The 11,676-nt window shown below is 57.5% G+C and overlaps 1 protein-coding gene across 1 annotated transcript in view; it reads left to right on the forward strand.

Annotated features, from left to right (window-relative positions):
• The window catches only part of ZC3H7B (zinc finger CCCH-type containing 7B), a 55,629-nt gene extending 46,465 nt beyond the window's left edge, over positions 1-9,164 (forward strand). The window contains exons 18-23 of the mRNA XM_060025731.1: positions 3,185-3,318; positions 3,428-3,533; positions 3,673-3,781; positions 4,013-4,146; positions 4,281-4,444; positions 4,805-9,164. Coding sequence (XP_059881714.1) covers positions 3,185-3,318; positions 3,428-3,533; positions 3,673-3,781; positions 4,013-4,146; positions 4,281-4,444; positions 4,805-5,051 — 894 coding nt within the window. The 3' untranslated portion in view covers positions 5,052-9,164. The remainder of the gene's footprint in view (positions 1-3,184; positions 3,319-3,427; positions 3,534-3,672; positions 3,782-4,012; positions 4,147-4,280; positions 4,445-4,804) is intronic.
• The last annotated feature ends 2,512 nt before the right edge of the window (positions 9,165-11,676 follow it).

An 11,676-nucleotide genomic window follows, 5' to 3' on the forward strand; every position in this document is an offset into this window, starting at 1 on the left:
GCGTGTGTACGTACACACATACACATTTATTTACAGAAATATACTTTTCTGAACCACTAGGGAGTAAGTTGTAGACATGATGCCCCATTACCCCTAAAAACTTTAGTGTAAAAATAAGGACTTCCCTGACCGTCCAGTGGTTAAGACACCACGCTTCCAATGCAGGGTGCGCAGGTTCGATCCCCGGTCGGGGAACAAAGATCCCAAATGGCCAAAAAATAAATAAATAAGTAAGTAAATATAAGGACACTTTCTTACATAATAACCACAGTACAGTTATCAACATCACAAAATTCACATTGGTGGACGTATCCAAATCGTGGTGTGCTATTATTCAGATTTTGTGAATCCTCCCCAAATCCCAGCAACACACTGCATTCATTTGTAGTGTCTTTAATCGCCTTTAATCTAGAGCAGTTACTCAGTCTTTCTTTGTCTTTCGTGACATTGGCATTTTTGAAGAGGCAGTTGTTTTGTAAAAGGCCCATCCCTTTGGGATTGTCTGATGGGGCAGGCACGTCATCTCCATCTGTCCCTTCACCAGCGATACCTTGGTAACTTGATTAAAGGTGCCTCCACAGTAAAGCTTTCTCTACTATGAAGTTACCCTTTCCTCCTTTGTAATTAATGAATATCTTCCAGGGAGGTCCTTGGAGACCATGTAAATGTCCTGGTATTCCTCAACCTTTTCCATCACTGCTTGTATCACCTCCCACCCCTCTGGATCCTCACCCTGGTCCTGAGGACGTGAGCTGGGGCGCAGTAGCATTTGCAGGCGGGAAGACTGAGGCTCAGAACACGCTAGAGACTTGCCTGGGGCGCACGGAGCGGAGTAGGTCCCGGGTTCTCTGACAGCTTGTCTAGAGCTCGCTCAGCTCCCTCCCCACCTGCACCATCCCCATCACCCCTAGGGTTCCTCATATGAAATGGGGATCATAACCCTGCCTGCCACCTCCTGGGGCGGGTGTGAGGCTCACAGGAGCTGGCTACAGCTTGCCGAGTCCCTGCTCTGCACGGGGCCCCCGTCGTCCCTGATCCTCACACCCTCCCCAGGAGGTGGGGATCACTGTAACTTTAGGTGACAGTGGGAATGGAAGGGTGGTCTCAGGGCCCAGGAGACAGTGAATGTGAGGTGAGGCCTCTCGCCATCCACACACGAGGGATGACGCCCTCACCATGCCAGGCCCACGCACTGGTCACCTTGGGAGAAGCCTGGGCCTCTGGTCCCTCTTGAGGCCTGCCTGGGTGTGGCAGTGAGCCAGGGAGCAGCGCAGGCTGGCCGGTGGGGTAGGCCTGGGCCAGTCTGGCAGACAGGGCTGCCCGGCCCCCTTGGCCTTCCCCCTGTCTCCCTACCCACCTCGTTCCTGGTCCTTTTTCTTCCTCTCCCCTCTTCCTAGTTGCTCCTGTCCTCTGCCCCTCTCCTGTTCAGTCCTCTTCCCCAAGCGCCACATGGTTTATTTTTGCTCCTGGCCAGGAGCCTGGCTGGGAAGCAGTGCGGGGCTCAGGCTGGACCTGCAGCGTCATCTGCTAAAGAGAGAACACTGAGTCTTCACCACCTCCTATCCCCCTGACCCCCCTGCGTCCTGCCCACCCAAGATGCCACTCTCAGGCCTGGCTCAGGAACGGGGCTTCTGTGCCGGACCTGGCTGTGGCCCAGGCATGAGGCATCTTGCTTGCTTGCCGTCAGAGGGCGGGGCCAGTGGCCGTGTGAGGCCAAGGACAGGATGCCAGGGTAGAAGCTGCTCGTGCCTGGTGCCCATGGTGCAGCTGTGCCGTCCTACAGAAAAGCATGAGCCCCTGCCTCGCACCAGGTCCCTATCCTCGGGCCACTTACCCGTGGTGGGGTTAGTAACCTCTCTGAGCCTCTGCTTCTGCTCAGTCAAATGGGAATGACCCCTACCGCCCCCAGGGCTGTCAAGTCTGTGCAGCTGTGAAAAGGAAGCTCAGTGGACCGGCATGGCTATTCCCTAGAGCAGTGGCTAAACCACAGCACCCCTCCGGACCCCACTTACCTCACCCGTGAAATGGGCCTTCTTATGCTTCTGTGAGAATCAGTGGAACGTCTAGAAGTCTATAGTGACACAGATAAGCCTCCTGTCTGCTTTAGCCAGACCATGTCCCAGTTACAGAGGCAGGATTTTACTTTGTTGTCTGGATGTGTATTATCCTGGGGCTGAGCTAGGCCACAAGTCTCCCAGCCAGGGGTCAATCGGCACCCAACAAAGTGAGAGCCCCCTGCTGCTCAGGGGAGGCCCTGGGCTAGGCAGTGCCGAGGACACAGGTACTCCTGTGTCAGAGGAGGAAGAGCGGAGGGGTAACTCCACATCTGAGGCTCCAGGGAGGATGGGAAGGCTCTAGCTAGCAGGAGGGACAGCAGGGTGGCCAGCACAGCTGGGCGAGGGGGTTGCAGGTGGCAGGAGACAAGGCTGGGTGGGCACTTTTTCTGCCTCTCACCCCCCCACCCTTTCCCAGGCAGGGGTGCAGAAGAGCAGGCCCTCCTGCCTGCAGAGGAAGGGCTGAGGCAGAGGACGGGGAGTGAACATGGTGGGGTCTTCGAGAGTCCAGGGCTGCCCAGATGTCTGTCCCACCACCTGAGGTGGTGGGACAAGCCCATCTGAGGCAGCCTCCTCCATCCCCACCCTCTGCGGGTGCATCCCACCTTCTAGGCTCTGCTCTCCACCAGGCCTGGCCTCATAACTAGATGAGTCAGTCAACGTGAGGTAATTCAGGTACTATGGGGGCCCATAGGATGGGCAGCTGCCACCTAGGAGAGCTTCAGGGAAAGCTTCCTGAAGGAGGTAGTGCCTGAGCTGGGTTTTGAAAGTTTTCAGAACAAGCCTGATGAAGAATGGAGAAGGGCATTCCAGGCAGAGGGAACAGCATGTGCAAAAGCAGGGAGATGTGAGGTCGAATGCTGTGCCCGGGGACACGCCAGCAGCTCCAGCAAGCAGGCCCGTGGGAGATAGCCAGTTACGGCAGAGAGCGCTCCATCAGGAGTCCAAGGCCTGGCTCCCACCCTGAGAGGCCATGGGCCTGGAGTTAGGGGGTCACTTCCCACCACCAAGTGGTAGCGGACCAGCCCACAGGCTCCAGGTGGCCCTGATGCTCCCGGAGGCCACCTGTATATCAGACCCCGGGGCCTCAGCCTGGTGCCTGCGGCTTCATCAGCGCTTCTTCTCCGCAGGGTGCCCCGCGGACCCATGGGCCTAGCACCTTTGACCTGCAGATGAAGTTTGTGTGTGGCCAGTGCTGGAGGAACGGGCAGGTGGTGGAGCCTGACAAGGACCTCAAGTACTGCAGCGCCAAGGCCCGGCACTGGTGAGCCAGGTGCCGGGCGGGGGCACGGGCAGGGTGGGGACCACCTAAGCACCACAGGCGAGGAAGTCGGGCTCTCTGTGGAGGTCACACAGCCCGCTCTATCCTGCAGCTGGACCAAGGAGCGGCGGGTCCTCCTGGTGATGTCCAAGGCCAAGAGGAAGTGGGTGTCCGTGAGGCCACTGCCGTCCATTCGCAACTTCCCACAGCAATACGATGTGAGCGCCAGGGTGGGATGCAGGGTGGCAGCGGGACCTCGGATATGGGGCCGTGGGGCCCCAGGAGGGCTTGCCCGCTGGCGGGGCAGTGACACAGTCTGGCGGGACTCAGCAGGGTCTCCCCATGCCTGCCCTGCAGCTCTGCATCCATGCGCAGAACGGCCGCAAGTGCCAGTACGTGGGGAACTGCTCCTTCGCGCACAGCCCGGAGGAGAGGGACATGTGGACGTTCATGAAGGAGAACAAGAGTGAGTGGGCAGGGTGGGGCTGACCCGGACACCCCCCTCGTCGGCAGACCCAAGCGCACCTGCTGAGCCTCGCTTGGCCACCCGGGCCCCACTCCGGCTGCACCGGGCTGAGCCCTCTCTGGGTCTCCAGTTGACCGGGCAGCCCAGCAGCAGGGGTCCCACAGGGGTCGTGGGACAGAGTAGAGGGAGAATCCCCTCTCACCAGGCCCTGCATCCCCTACTGCCCACCAGTCCTGGACATGCAACAGACCTATGACATGTGGCTGAAGAAGCACAACCCAGGGAAGCCGGGGGAAGGGACGCCCATCAGCTCTCGGGAGGGGGAGAAGCAGATCCAGATGCCCACGGACTACGCCGACATCATGGTAACACCCCATCCCCTGCGGGCCCTGGTCCGAGCCTGACCTGGAGCGGCTGTGCGGAGGGGCTCAGCCTCCCTGGGGGAAGTGGTCCCGGCACAGGTGGGAGGAGCAGGCGCCCACGGTGGCTGTGTCCCCAGATGGGTTACCACTGCTGGCTCTGCGGCAAGAACAGCAACAGCAAGAAGCAGTGGCAGCAGCACATCCAGTCTGAGAAGCACAAGGAGAAGGTCTTCACGTCTGACAGCGACGCTAGTGGCTGGGCCTACCGCTTCCCCATGGGCGAGTTCCGGCTCTGCGAAAGGTGCCCCCGGGAGGGCAGGGCCGGGCGGGCTGTGGGGTGGCCTGAAAAGGCGGAGGCCACGGCCAGCTCTGGCTCCACTTGGCCTGGAGGTGGCATAAGGCGGGATGGGGATGTCCAGAAAGACAGCTGCTCCTGGGTGTGAGGACCCAGGAGTGGGGCGGAGTGGCGTTGGAGGTGGGGACCCGTCCCCTGCAGCCAGGCATCAGATCCTCCGGAAGGCCAGGCCACGCCCACTTTCCCCGGGCCTGATGCTGCATGGGGAGAGGCTTGTCGGGGGAGGCGGAGTGGCCGGCCCCAGGTCCGGCAGCCCGTGGAGGAAAGGGCACAGGGCTCGGGCAGTGAGCCTCCTGCCGCCCACAGGCTCCAGAAGGGCAAGTCCTGCCCGGACGGGGACAAGTGCCGCTGCGCTCACGGGCAGGAGGAGCTCAACGAGTGGCTGGACCGGCGCGAGGTCCTGAAGCAGAAGCTGGCCAAGGCCCGCAAGGACATGCTTCTGTGCCCACGGGATGACGACTTCGGCAAATACAACTTCCTGCTGCAGGAGGACGGGAATGCCACTGGTGCCGCCCCAGAAGCCCCTGCTGCTGCCTCCGTCACTGGGGAGTAGACCAGCTCCTGGCCGTGGGTGAAGTCCTAGGATCGGGGGCAGGGGTGGGCACGGAGCGCCTGATAGGGGGGCCGGGGCAGGCCAGGGCTGGGACTGGGGCCCCCAGCCATCCTCTCTGCCCCCACTGCCCCAGTGCATACCCAGGTGCACGAGCTGCAGCCCCACTCGGTCCCAGGGTCCTCATCCTGCTGAAGCCCTGGGCAGGTCCTCCCCTCCCCCACCCCGGCTCTCCTGGTTGCGGAGGGAGGGGCCTGGTTGACCCCTCCAGCTTCAGCCTACAGCTTTAACTTCCGTCTACTCCTAAAGGGGGCCCAGCGCTCAGGGCTGGGGAGCGTGGGGTCCCCACTTGAATCTGCAGCAGAAGGGTCCTTCCCCCTGCCCCACCCTCACCCCTCCCCACCTCCCCTGGGGGCAGATCAGGATAGAACAGAGGGCAGGAGGCCCCACCCAGCTTTAAAATGCAGCCCCAGGTTGGACTGGGGATACTGTACAAGTCACTTACCCTCTGGGGCCTCAGTTTCCCCTCTGGTTGGAAGAGTGGGAGGGGCTGGGCTACATGATCTCTGGAGCCTGACCAAGGAGCGTGGCTCTCTGGTGAGACCACCAGCCCAGCCCCTCTCCTTTGTGGGCCGCTGAATGTAGATTGTAGGTCGTCAGAGGCTTCAGAGATGACCCAGCCCAGACCCCCATTTTGCAGATAGAAAAACAGGCCTAGGAGGAAGGAGTTCTCTACCCAGCATCTCCAGCCCACAGCACGGTAGAGCTGGAATGCAAACTGCGGTCACAAGACTCAGGGCCAGTTATCAGCTGGAGCCTCCAGGCTCTTGGCAGGGATGTGACAGTCTCTGAATCAGCTGGGATCCCGGCAGCACCGCCCAGGGGTTGGTTGTGTCAGCACCCTGTAGAGGGACAGTCCCCTCTGAGGATGGTCCTAAGGAGTATAGCAGCAAAGGTCACTTCCCCATGGCTGCTCCCGGCGAGGTGGTACCTGGCAGGGCACCCGTGGGCTCAGGTTCTGCACGAGGTACTGGGGGGATTGGGAGGGTGGGCGGTCAGGGGACATGGAGAGAAGGGAGACTTGACCGTGGGCAGCATGGGCTACTCCAGGATCGGACACAGCCCCTCTTTCTTGGGGACTCAGAAGAGTCCTTTCCCTTTCTCCCCTAGACCCAGACATACAATTAGGACCATCCATCCCAGCCCCTCCCTGGTCCCGACCCTGCCAGCTGCCTGGGACCCCAGTTGACCCCCAACCCCTGCCCCCCCCAGCCCTCTCCCATCCCTCTCGTCTGACGTGTCTGCGTGCACCCCCTCCTCTCCATCCCACCCCTTGTGGGCAGACCCAGCCTCCCCTGGTTCCCTAGACATTCCAGAACGCCCCACACCATTGGCACAAGGGGTGGGGCCCCCCGGAAGGAGCTGGGGATCGAGGCTGGAGTTGGTGGGAGGGTGAGACAGAGAGAATGGAATACCCTTTATTTCTCCTTAAACAAGCATTTCGAGTGTGCGTTGAGATGATGGCGGGCACCCTGGGCCGCAGAGAACCCTGTTCTTCTCGCTGCCACTGCCCAACCTTTTCCTGATAATTGTGGCATGCATCCTTTCCTCTCCCTGCCCCTTCCCCCAGCAGGCCAGCACTGCGGAGTTTGGGTGCTGGTGGTGTGGCTGGAGGGGAGGAGAGACCCAAGGTGGGGCCTGTGGCCGTGAATGTTGATGACACTTGTTTTCCCTGATCCGTGCTGTTGCAGTCTGTCGTCACCAGCCTTGTTTTTAGTGTGTATATATGTCGCCCCCGTGATGCATATATACACAGGTATTAAATATATCGCTCTATATAATATTACATATGTGTGTGGTATCCAAGGAATCACTTCTAATGAGGGCTAAAGATAAAGAATTTGGCCGGAAAATGCAGCCATCCTGGCATAATGAGGAGGGACTTTCAGGGTCATCATGCCATTTGCAAGGACTGAGGGACTGGAGCGAGGGGTCAGAGGTGATATGGGCAGCGGGGGCAGAAGCGGCCCCTGCCTGGGCCCAGCTCCGCCTGATGGCGTCCAGACCACCCCAGCCTAGTGGGGAGAGAGCACGAGTGCTCGGGGAAGGAAAAGGATTGGTTTTTGTCTCCCACCCAAAAGAATAGGATTAGAATCCAGATTTTTCTTCTCCATCCTGTTATCCCTGCAGGGGCCTTGGGATGTGGTGCTCCCTGGCTTGGCCAGAGCTGGCTCCCCCGCAGGCTTGGAAGAAAGCGAGGGGCAGGCGGGGAGTAGGAAGTAGAGGTGTGGCACAGCACACTTCGAATGATGAGTGTGATTATTTCACTTGTGACTCAGAGAGGCTCAGAGAGTTGGATCGGGCCTGTGCCCCCCGGCGGCAGGCAGGAACAAGACATCACGGCAGATATGGTGAGGGGGGACAGGCACCCTTGATGTGAGTGTCCCTTTGGGATGGGGCAAAGAGGGATGCTGCGTTTCTCAGCTGGGCAGTGATAAATTTAATGGTCCTTTAAAAATGTCTGTGTATTAAAAAATTTAAGAATACCACACTTTAATATTAAATATTCATAAGGTCTAGTTTCTTGATAATAATGTAGATGTTTTAATAACAATTTTTGTCCTTCTTAAAATAAAATGAAAGAAACTTCCTTCTTTTAGCCTTTGTTCTAGAAAATAAACGTGTGCACTTTGACCTCTGTCCCTGAGGTGTTGCTCCTGTTCCTTGCTTCCCGGCACTTGTGCCCGGGGACCTGGGCCTCTCTTTACTCATGGGGCAGAGCTGGCTGGCGCAGGGCATGCCCCAAGGCAGACATTCCGAGGGGTGAGGGGCAGAAGGTCTGTGTCCTTGTGTAAACAGGGCAGCCCAGGTGACCCCGGCTCACGCAGTGCCTCACTGGCAGGGACAAGTTGTGCTCTGCACAGGTGGCCCCGGTGGTCAGGGGGCTCATGGCCTTCCGTGTGGGGCTTTCCACCTGTACCCACACTTCCCTGCTTTTACTGTGTGCACTGTCCTGGGTTCCAGAGGGCTGTCTCTGTGCCCTTTCTGGGTATGGCTTTTCCAGAAAGGTAGGGGGCTATGACGTGCTTTGGAATGTGATCCCAACTGCAACCTGGACTCCTCTGGGCCTGAGGGAGATCCAAGTCACATGGGCCCAGCTTCCTCCTCCTTAAAAGAGGGCATATTAGATCAGGGATTTTCAATCAGGGACACTTGTATCTGCTAGAGACACTTTTTTTTTTTTTTTTTTTGGCTGCGTGGCATGCGGGATCTTAGTTCCCCAACCAGGGATCGAACCCGCGCCCCCTGCTGTGGAAGCCTAGAGTCTTAACCGCTGGACCACCAGGGAAGTCCCTGGAGGCACCTTTTCAAATCTCTTGGACTGTGTGCGGTGACAGTGATGGAGGGGGTCCTGATGGGAGGGGCTGCACACGTTTAAGAGTAAGCTCTCGCCAGACAACTTCATACTACTGTATGCAGTGACCCCAGGAACAGAGGTCCAAGGCCTGTGAATTCTCTCGGGACAGGGAATCATTTGGGCCGGCTACGCGGTAGGGGCTCAAATACTTGATAAATGACCAGATGAGTAACAGGAGCAGCCGACTTGATTGAGCACCTTCTGTGCGCCAGGCATGATGGATGCCGCAAGTCTGTCTCCATAGCAACTGTACATTTGGTGTCCACATCTTGGCCCACAGAGGTTCAGTGAAGGTTCCAAGGACCCTCAGAAAGGAGACAAAATAGATCCAGAACACTGGGAACTGGGTGATCGGCAAGGTTCCCTTCAGCGCTGATGTTCCAGGGTTCTTAGCAACCCTGGCTGCACCGTGAAAAACCAGAGGGGCATGGCAAGGCCCAGCTCCCAGAAGAAAATGCAGACCCATCCTCAGGCTGAAGAGATTGTAAACCTGCGTCAGGACCTCCCTTAAACTTGGAAAATCAAAGAAAAAGATAAGCAGTACTTCAGTGAACCTAATGGACTAAATTCTTAAATTCTCATAAATTCCCCTAAATTCTCTTCTAGTTCTCTTTTAGCTCAGGCTGGTAAGCACTAACTGAGCACTTGCCCCATATCAGATCCTGGGGATACAAGATTACAGACAAAACGTGGCCTTCCTTGAATCCAGTCTGCCAGGGGAGATGGCTCTGCATGGAAGAGTGTAGGATGATGTGACAGGCACCGTGGTGGGAGATGCCAGGTGCCATGGAAGGCAACTCATCCAAGCTGGGGAGCTGGGGAGGGCTTCCTGGAGGAGGTGAACCTGGATTTGAGCCTTAAGAAGATGGTTGGATCATTGTAAGCCATGTGTACTTACTGTTCTGCACCTTTTCTTTTCTCTGAAGTGTATTTCACACGTGCATCTCCACGCCCCGGTGTATCCTAGATATTTACGGTCAATGGTTTCATTCATCAAGGTGCCAGGTTGGCTTGAGCAGCCCGCAGTTATTGAATGTGGGCCCATTTCTGGTCTTTGGTCCTGTGATTAGGGGCTGCCATGAGCACCACCACTCCCGTGGCGCCGCAGCTCCTCCTCTCTGCCTCTGAGGAAGCTGCTTCTGACAGGTGGGGTGACAGGCAGAGGTGGAGATGGGGGCAGCTCTGCATCTCTCTAGAGAAAGCCCCAGAGGCCTCTGCCGGAAACTGCATCCGCATATAGCCCCCACCAGGGGAGCCATCTACAGCAGACATTAGACCTCTGAGGCAGGAAACCCAAGGAGTACAGGCAATCCCAACATGCCTGCCATGCGGGCCCCTCCGGATGTCTCCAGGCTTGTTTGTGGCCGCCCCTCTCCCTATCTCTGCCCTCCCCAGCCGCTTGACCCAGCGTCCTGCTGATGTGGCCCCTGTATGAGCCATAGGTGATGCTGCCAGCTGGACACCCTAGCTGCAGAGTGCGGGGTGCCACGTGGGCTGACTTTCAGTGGCATGAAAATTCCCTAAGGCGAGGGACTTGCCTGGCCAGGTCTGTTATTTAGCTTTGAATTCCTTACAAGGTCTAGGCTGGTGCCAGGTATGCAGTGAGCAATCAGTCAGAGTCTTAGAGCCTTCGTACGTTCATACGTTGGAAGGGGTCTGACAGGAACAAATCTCCGAGAATGAAATGTCATGCGGCAGGTGGGTGTATTTGAGACACATTGGGGACCTCCTGTTGCCTCTGAAATCGTGCTCTGTGGGCGCCTGCCCACTCCACCTTTGGGGTAAGCCAGTCTCGAACACAAAAGTGTTTTGGGGCCAAGGAATGGTTAATGCACTGGCCCAGCCTCAGCCCCAGCCTGCGAGCCACAGGTCAACTTAGGACAGCCTGCGCGCCAGGTCCTCCGCACCTTTGCTGTCCCCCACTGCCAGGGCCCCCGGTTTCACAGAGGCAAAGGGCACTGGAAGGATAAATAAGAAATCAGTTATGAGGAAGGGGAACGAGGAGGAGGGACATGGATAGAAATGACATTTCTGAAGTATACCTTTATCAGGGACTTCCCTGGTGGCACACTGGTTAGGAATCCGCCTGCCAATGCAGGGGACAGGGGTTCGAGCCCTGGTCCGGGAAGATCCCACATGCCGCAGAGCAACTAAGCCCGTGCAACACAACTACTGAGCCTGTGCTCTAAAGCCCACGAGCCACAGCTACTGAGCCCTTGTGCTGCAACTACTGAAGCCCGTGCGCCTAGAGCCCGTGCTCTGTAACAAGAGAAGCCACCGCAATGAGAAGCCCACGCGCCGCAACTAGAGAAAGCCTCAGCAACAGAAAAAAAACCCAACGCAGCCAAAAATAACAAGTATACCTTTATCAAAAGTTTTGAGCTTTGAGCCATATACTGTTTTTTGTATTCAAAACTTGAAATTAATTTTTAATTAATTTGGGAAAAGAACATGGTTTGGGGAGGACTATTAGGGTGGCAAAGTGGGTAATTGGAGGATAAGCTGGGGCTGTTGGGAAGAGGAGAGGCTAGAGGGCGTCCTGAAGTATTTGCTGTTTGTGCAAAATGGAATTTTAGAAAGCGGGGAAAGACTACATAGAAATCAGCTGTGGTGCAGGACCCAAATGCTTACTGCCTCCAACCTGGAGCATCAGAGACAGAACCAGAGCTGAAAGGAACCTTGGAGGTCGCAACATTCAGTGGTTTTGGAACTGAGACCCAGCAGCTTGTTCTAGATGCCACATCACTGCGTGGAGAGGTGGAGCCAATGCCCCCTCCCCCACCCCACCCCCAGCCCCAGCCGGCCAAGGCAGGTGTTGGTCTTTGTGGAGGGCGACATACAGAACTTTGGCTTCAACCACACGTTCAAGTTAAGTGGCCTGGGGACCTCCGAGGCCAGTGTCCTGGTGAGAGGGCCAGGGAGGGGACTACAGCAAACAGCCAATAGCCACCAAGCTCCCCAGGCTGGGACACAGGCTGGGACACAGGCTGGGACACAGGCTGGGAAGCAGGACCTCGCCCAGGACAAGCCTGAGCCCGGTTGACAGAGCTGTCCCCCTTCAGTGGTGCCTGCTCTGCCTGCCCTCCGGCACCTGTCCGCTAGGCACCTGCCTCTTCTCCCCGTCCCCGAAGACCAAAGGAACCCCGGGCTGCAGGTTTGTCACTCCCCTTAGAAGAGCAGGCTTCAGGCTCTGCAGATGGTGTAAAGCCC

This window comes from Delphinus delphis, chromosome 11 (genome assembly GCF_949987515.2).
Source record: "Delphinus delphis chromosome 11, mDelDel1.2, whole genome shotgun sequence".
Lineage (NCBI taxonomy): Eukaryota > Metazoa > Chordata > Mammalia > Artiodactyla > Delphinidae > Delphinus > Delphinus delphis.